Source organism: Eublepharis macularius, chromosome 1 (assembly GCF_028583425.1).
Source record: "Eublepharis macularius isolate TG4126 chromosome 1, MPM_Emac_v1.0, whole genome shotgun sequence".
Lineage (NCBI taxonomy): Eukaryota > Metazoa > Chordata > Lepidosauria > Squamata > Eublepharidae > Eublepharis > Eublepharis macularius.
In genome coordinates, this window is record NC_072790.1 from 221,727,722 (window position 1) to 221,735,633 (window position 7,912).

The following is a 7,912-nucleotide window of genomic DNA, read 5'->3' on the forward strand; positions in this document are numbered from 1 at the left end:
AGGCTCAATGAGATGTTATTTAATTGCAATCCTTAAAAAATTTCACCTGCCCATTGCTGCACATGAAGTCTTTCTTAAAGGGAAATGGTATTTTTTTTCCACCAAGATGCTGCCATCTCTAATCTTAGCACATAATTCTCACTTGTATGTTACCCTCTAACAAATTTGTAAAGATGAAAAAAATGAGGATTCTGAACACATAGCTAGCATTTGGAGTCATCTGCCCCAGCTCTTCTCTTCTCAGAATGGGGGAAAAATTCAAGACATACGGATAGATCTTTAGAAGTCTGCCCTCATTTACCTCTTTTGCAAAGTTTAATCATGAATTTTTAAGCTTAAATTCTTTTACAGACAGTTCTTGAACAGCACTAGTTCTGCTCATGTCTAAACAAGCAAAACCACTAGACTGACAGCAGGGGATGCAGCATACAGATTAAAAAGGATTATTTTCCTCTATTCCCCAGTTTTTCCTTTCTGTCCCCTCCCCAGCCCCCCAAGTGGGCCTATGGATTTTGAATTTCAGGTGAAAATGTCTTGGAAGGGAGGGTGGGAAAAGATGTGAGCAGCAGAAGCTCAGACTCAGACACTTTAGTCTGAAATTGAAAGCTGTATAACTGAAGTGTCATACACACCACTAAAGTAGTATCCTGGCTGTGTATGGGAAGGAAAAGAAGTAAAATTGCTTAATCATAATTATTCAGTAGAATTTATATAACACAAGATGTTTTGGGTTGTTCGCTACTCAACCATGAATTCTTGTTCCATAAAAATCAAGCTGCAGCTAACAAGTTTACAAATGAAAAAGTTGCTCTACACTGACAAATTATAGGTTACTGGAACACACAAAGGCAAAGCTCAAAAGAGCCTTCCTTCTTCATTCACATGCAAATTAACAAGGCTTTGTGTTTGGTTCACGTACTCCCCCCCTCCTTTCAGAGTTTCATTCCCATTACCATGGGAACCTGCACCCACAGGCCTTCAAGCATAGCAATAGACCAAGCTTAGTAAAGGGTGTGAAAAGGGGAGAGAGTCAAAGGGTACAATTTGGCTTATGAGAATCAGAATGCCAACCCTTGACACACCACAAAAGGCTGAGTATCCATAGGAACAGTTCTGTGCCAAACAGAGAAAGGGCCTTGCGAATATCATGGTCAGGGAAATGATACAGGAAAACAAAGGCAAAGGTGCCATGGAACACACAGCTTGAAAATATACACATTTTATCAGCTTTACTTTAGGAGAAATAATAGTAAGATATGCAAGTGTGTGCCTCTTTATTGCGCTTATATGGGATTTAGACGCAAAGCTTGCTTAAAAACCTCCAATATCAGTTACTAATCTTGTTGCTGATGGGGTAGATTTTTTTTTAAAAAAACCTATTCTAACAAGTCACATAGACCTTTACACAAATACATTACTTAAATTCACATGCAGGCAAGTTGTTAAGTACTTCTGGAGGACTGTGGTAAACTTTGGCAGAACATTCAATGTACTTTTAAAATGCAAACTGAAACATGGCTTCTGGAAATTTATAAGCTGCATCTCTCTCCCTCCCCTGCAATTTCTGGGTCTGGCCCCTGGGTCACCTCTTAAGTTCACTAGGATAGTAGCTGCATTCAGATGTCATGAATGAATATCAGAAGAAACTACACTTTGCTGTAATTTCTGAATTGTGCATTTTAGTACACTGTGGTCTGTTTTTTGCTGACAAGCCAGGATTGATCATCTTAGTTTGTAGGTAAGCAATAGTCTTCTTTATTAACGTGTCTGGATTTGAACATCTTAACAAACTGAGGGTTTCTTTCAAAACAGGAAACACCTGGGACAGGTCAGACGAGAAAAGCAGTCCCGTTTTTGTCATGAACAAGCCAGAGTTTATGACATCTGAATGTAATCTATGCTGTGTGACAGAAACTACACCAGGTGAAATTTTCTCTTCTACGCAACTTTTTAAAAGGTATACGAGCCTTTCTGAAGACTAGACCTACACCTCTATATACCCACAGCCCACCAGCCTCAAGCCTCCAAAGCTCTTTCAACTACCCTCTCACTCCCTTTCTGTCTCTGGAGCAACTCCTTTCCCATTTTCGCAGGACTGCCTCTCTCCCTATGTTCCCCATTAGCAGCTTCACTTACTGGAACAGGCCCTTCTGCAAATATCACCCTGCGCAGTTGGACAAAATCAAGAGCTGCCTGTACACATACTTTCTCTGTGGTGGCCTCCACCTTATGGAATGGCCTGCCTGATGTCAGGAAAGCTCTCATTCGCCTGACTCTCAGCCTTGAGTCTCAGTGAGAAAGGCGGACTATAAATAACATAAATTAATAACATAAATAAATAAATAAAACTATGCAAAACTGAATTATTCCGGAGGGCTTTCTAATTAAATTATAGGGTTGTGTCAAAAGAAATAGTTCAGAGATGCGCCTTGCTTAAGGACAGAGACTACAGACTAATACTACTGGGTACTATTTGCTGATGTAGATATGTTCCTACTGGATAGTTTCCCATTGCTAATAGATGTCATGTTATATAGTTACATTTTGTTTCAGAAAGGTTTTATCTCCGAGTTTCAGCTTTATGCTTATTTTTAAATTTTCTGCGACCATACCCTATTTTATTGGTTCATTGAATGTCCTAACGTCAGATAATGAATAAAATAATTTAGGTGCCTTTTCAATATCAAGACTAACTCTGAATGGACAAAAGGTTAAGCTTCTGTTGGAATAACCAAGTCTTATGCATGCTTAAAACCTTGAATAAGCCCTCTACTAGCAAATTAGCAATGTTTAATGAAGACCTGAACTGTCAATTTTGATTTTGTGCTCACCAGGGAAGGCCAACTTTTGTTCTCAGGAGACACTGTTTTCCAGATAGTAGTCTTGAGGGGGGAGGAGTGCACAAGCTGACCTCACAGATGGCAAGACTGAACAATAATGTTGCTACTCTTTAGCAGGAGAGGATTCTGCAGCTACATATGAACTACAGCTTAACAACAATATAAATCCAACAAGATAAATACCCTCTCTCTTTCTCACACACTTAAACTTGGACGTGTTCTCTCCTCTCCTTACAAATTAAATTGCAGGCATACTTCTTCATGTTAAATAAAATTTAGCAAGTCTACCAGTGGCCAAATAATGCTTGCTGGGCACACCATCTGTTCAAAGTTGGCAGAAATACTTTAGGATACCACATACACACATCTTTGTAATTTCAGATACAGCACCGAAAAATCAAAAGATTTATCAAACACATTTTTATGAAGGAATCAACCAGGCTACTTAGTCAGTGCGCATGTATATTTCACCTCTGCCAGCATAGGGATCTGCCCTGTTATTAAGCTTCTTCTAGACGTCAGAATTAGCCATAATACTGACCATCTGGCTGGCAGATTTAAAACAAACAAGGGTCGGTCCGCCTAAAAAAAATTAGTACATGCACATGTAGGCAATTCCTCCCTCATATAGCTCCTGAGGATCCCCTGGCCCCCAGAGGCTCCATTTCTGACAGAGATTCAGGGGTGGGGGCAGGGACATGGATGATTTCTGCTAGGATCCAACCCATATTTTAAAAACAAAAAACACATTATCTGTCTGTTAGAAGCATAGCCTTGGGAGATGGTTTTTGAGATTTTCAGTGTAGTAATTGAGTTTCCTTGTATAGCATTTACTTTCCGTAGTTGTGTGCAGCATTTTAAGAGACCACTGATAAGATGATCCAACTTTCTGCTTCCTTTCCTCTCAAGGTTGAGCTTGTTTACTGCATTTCTCAATTGTGGTTTCGCTTATTGCTAGCATAGTCTCTTTTCATGTGATTTTTTGGAATGGAAAAGGCAAAAGATGGAAAAAGCCGCTTAGGACATGTTGACAGAATGGAGAAATGCTTCGGAAAAAATATGTGCAAAGATTAAGTAAGATATGCGAATTTAAAAAGGAGACAATGATTTAGGATACAGGTTGATTTAGGGGCAGATGAGGACCACAAAGCAGAAGCAAAATAAGAATAGAAGGAGAATAATTGGAGGGGAGGGGAGAAGGACAGGCAGATGGAAATACACAGAAAATGTCCCTGTGTGTCGTTCTCCTACTAAGTAACAAAACTTCTCGAACCTGTCTTCTCTTCTTAGCAATTATGTCCATTGCTGATTTTCTGTTAGTTATTTTCTAATGCAACAACATCAACTTATTGAAAGTTCCAGGGATAGATGGAGAAAAATGGCTAACCCCACATCCTTTCAAATGTTTGGAAGATTTCTCACACAGTTTTCTTTCAGCCCGCTGATGCGGGGAGAGCAGAATATAAAAGTAATAAATTAAATTAAATTAAGCTAAGCATACAAAAGGCTGAAGGAACTGGAATATGGACTACATTCCAGCCTCTTTAACAGAACTCTCTTCTCACTATTTTTACAGCTTGTCAACAACTTAAAAGGTGGTTAGAGTGATGCACTTATCTCACTTGGGTTCAATTGATTAGGAAAGTTTTGTCTATGACAGCTGATTTGCAACAGCTATGACCACATAGGAAATGTCCTAACAGATACTTTCAGCAAACTATCTCATCGATCCAACTGCATACCCACACCTAGAAATTCATGAACATTTCTATGTATACATTTTTATTTCAAAGCTAGTACCTATCTGCATAATACTGACCCATGCTGGACAGCTCCAGCAACTTTCACCTCACCATCAACATAGGAATCAAGAGTCAATCTACACAAGTAGTATATTTTCTAGACAGTACTGCACAAATTCATGAGGGATGCATAAACACCACCTTATAGTGAAAACCTAATGATTGCCAAACATATCTTCATGCCTCCAGTTACCACCCTAAATAAACCAAACAATAAGCTACCTACAGCCAAGCTCAATGCTACAGCTGCATCTGTTCTAAGCCCTATGGATGGAAATTCTCACCTGAGGGATCTACAAAAGACATTTTGGAATTACAATACTTGATGTAGTCAGGAAATAGACTGACAGAGTCAGAATAGTACCCAGAGATAACTTACTACAAGATCAGCCCAAGTGAAATAACAACAAAACATCACTGGTGATCATATACCGTGCAAACAAGTTCAACACATCATTAATGACCTACCATCTAAGTAGCATAATGATATTCGTTTCTCACAGCCATTGGGAGGCCTATCTTTGCTAGCCTACAGAAAGCCTCATAACCTTAAACAACTTCTCACTTACAATAATGCACTACTTAACGTGGACACGGACTCTAGGACCAGGGTCCATAATAAACCAAGAAATCCACTTTGTCTCCAAATACATTAAACCACAATCATCACTGCTTACACCACCAGTCATACCATCTCCAGTTCATTCATTTGCTCATCTTTCAAAGTCATACACACTATCAAGTGTTAACAGTGCCCTTCTACCCTCTACATTGCACTAATGGGCCAGTCCCTACCAAAAAAATAAATGTACATAAATCTAATATTAAAAATCACAACACTCAGAAATCAGCAGGAGAACATTTTAATCTTCCAGGACAGCCCACTGCTAACCTAAAAGTACCAGAGAAGCTTCAAAGGAAAATTACAATGCAAGATTGCTGAATGTGAATTCATCAACAAGTTCATGACACAGGATTCTCCAATGGCTGGACAAGGACATAGCACTCTTATCTCTATTCAGATGCTAATTTTTTTTGCATTTCCCACCTCTGTGCATAACTCCTAGCTCTATTCAAGCTGATTAGACTTTGCGTTGTATGTCTGTACTCAGACTCCACATGGCCCTTCCTGAAAACACCCCTCCTGCTATATGACCTGGATATAAAGGCTAATGATCATCATTTCTTTTTATATTTGAAATCTTATACCCTGGAAAACTGATGGTCTTTAACATGCTACTGGACAAGAGGAGTTAGTTAAAGAGAAAACAGGGGAACAAAATTAACACTCTATTGTTTAAGATCACTCAGCATGATCATTTCCTTTTCTTTTCACTTTCTTTATATTGAGTATTTGTGTGTTTTGGGTCATGATCTAAATTTTTCCAAAATACGTTTCATATTAAGAGTTTCCCATGTGGCTTATGTTCTATTTGCTCATCTTAAGCATGGCTTTTAAATTTTATACTACTTTTGTATTTATTCCTGCAAACTTATTCGAGTTGACACATGGAGGCATGAAATAAAGTTCCTCAGGGCCTATGTTTTACATGTCTATTCTGAGCCTCGTTTTAAATTTATAACGTTTTATATACACATCTGTAAATTTGTTCAGGTTGATATGTGCTGGTTACGAACTGTAATAAATAATGATGATGATGAATACTTTTCTTATGTAAAAAGAAAGCATATGTTAGATATTTGGCATCTTAATTTTATCTGCATCATGTCAAGTAAGAACTGCTGGAGCATAGTGGTTAAGTGGCTGGACTCTGAGCTAGCACTCTGCTAGTTCAACTTCTACTACTGTATGAACTCTGCAGGTGGCCTTGGGTAAGCCACTCCTCTCAGTCCCAGCTCCAAGCTGTATTATAAGGATAATAACAACACTGACTTTGTTAATCACTGTAAGTGTGGCACGAATCTATTCAGAAGAGCAGCATATAAGCACATTGTTGTTATTATTATTATTGCCTGTAAATATTTTAGGGGCAAAAGCCGTGCTTTTGAGGAGATAAAATTGTTTCCCATAACCCCTTTTAAAGAACCTTCCTTGCTATTTTTGGAAGCCCCCTTCCCCTGCTTGTGCTTTTTAAAACAGCTCCACTTCCTGAAGGGATCTCAGCTATATATAGATCAAGTAGTGACTCCAATATCACAGCATTTTGTGGCCATTCAGATTTGACTATTCACTGGATTCCACTAAGGGCAAATGAACCAGACCTAAGACCAAACTACATATCACGTCTACCACGTGACTGCCATGGGAACTTGCAGCTAAGTTCCCTACAGGATCTCAAGGACTGCAGGGGGGCTAATTCTTGGTCTGGGCCATATTAGGGAGGTAGGAAAGGCTCCTCCCACCCCGCTGTTTTATTGACCAGAAGAGCACTAGGAGTGTTTTTTGCAACACTGGTGGGGGTGGGGGGTACACATGGTCTGAATGCTTGTATATGCACCCCCCCAAGGCAAATATTACCCCAGTACAGGGTTGGAAAAATGGCACAGGGGAAGACAGGACTCCCTCCTCTACCCTTGCCATGGTCTTGACCAGAATCAGGTCCTGCGGCACTTCTAAACTGAGAGCCAAACTACAAGTGACGTCTTACACAGGTTGGACACTAGTCGGCTTCCCTCAAGTTTTGATGGGAAATGTAGTCATCCTGGTCTTGCAGCTGTAACGGAGAGCCAAGCTGTAAAACCAGGGCGCCTACATTTCCCATCAAAACTTGAGGGAAGCTGACAAGTGTCCAACCTGTGTAAGGCGTCACTTGTAGCTTGGCTCTGAGTTCCCACTGGGAACTCACAACAGGAATCCTGCTACAAGTCCCTGGGGCAATCATGTAGCAGACAGAATGTGCCATTTGGCCCTTTTAGTGAGGACAATTCTACCTCATGGTTCACACAGATGGACTGAACTAGAGAGTGCATTGCCCCTCCTCTAAATACAAAAAGGAAGACACATAATTCACATGTGTCTTGATATGAGCTACGGTACTCAAAGGGAAGATTGTAATTTGTCTGTTTTTGACAAATCTGCAATTGTGTTTATTTTGGGGCTCATTTTAACCTACTGGTTTTAGTCTGATGAGCTCAGGGAACTTCTCCTACCATTAAAAAACCCTTGACATTTAAGATCTACTAAAGCAGCTCTGCTTAAAGTACCATCCTATGCAGAAGCTAAACTGGTTCCCATGAGACAAAAATTCTTTTCATTTGTTATCTCAGAGTTCTGCAATTTTCTATGGTGGTGGGTACATATAGCTATTT

General features: G+C 39.7%; 1 protein-coding gene across 1 annotated transcript in view; it reads right to left on the minus strand.

Moving 5' to 3' along the window:
* Positions 1 to 3,323, minus strand: part of FZD3 (frizzled class receptor 3) — a 37,436-nt gene extending 34,113 nt beyond the window's left edge. Inside the window, exon 1 of the mRNA XM_054979892.1 lies at positions 3,312 to 3,323. Coding sequence (XP_054835867.1) covers positions 3,312 to 3,323 — 12 coding nt within the window. The remainder of the gene's footprint in view (positions 1 to 3,311) is intronic.
* Between the last annotated feature and the right edge of the window lie 4,589 nt (positions 3,324 to 7,912).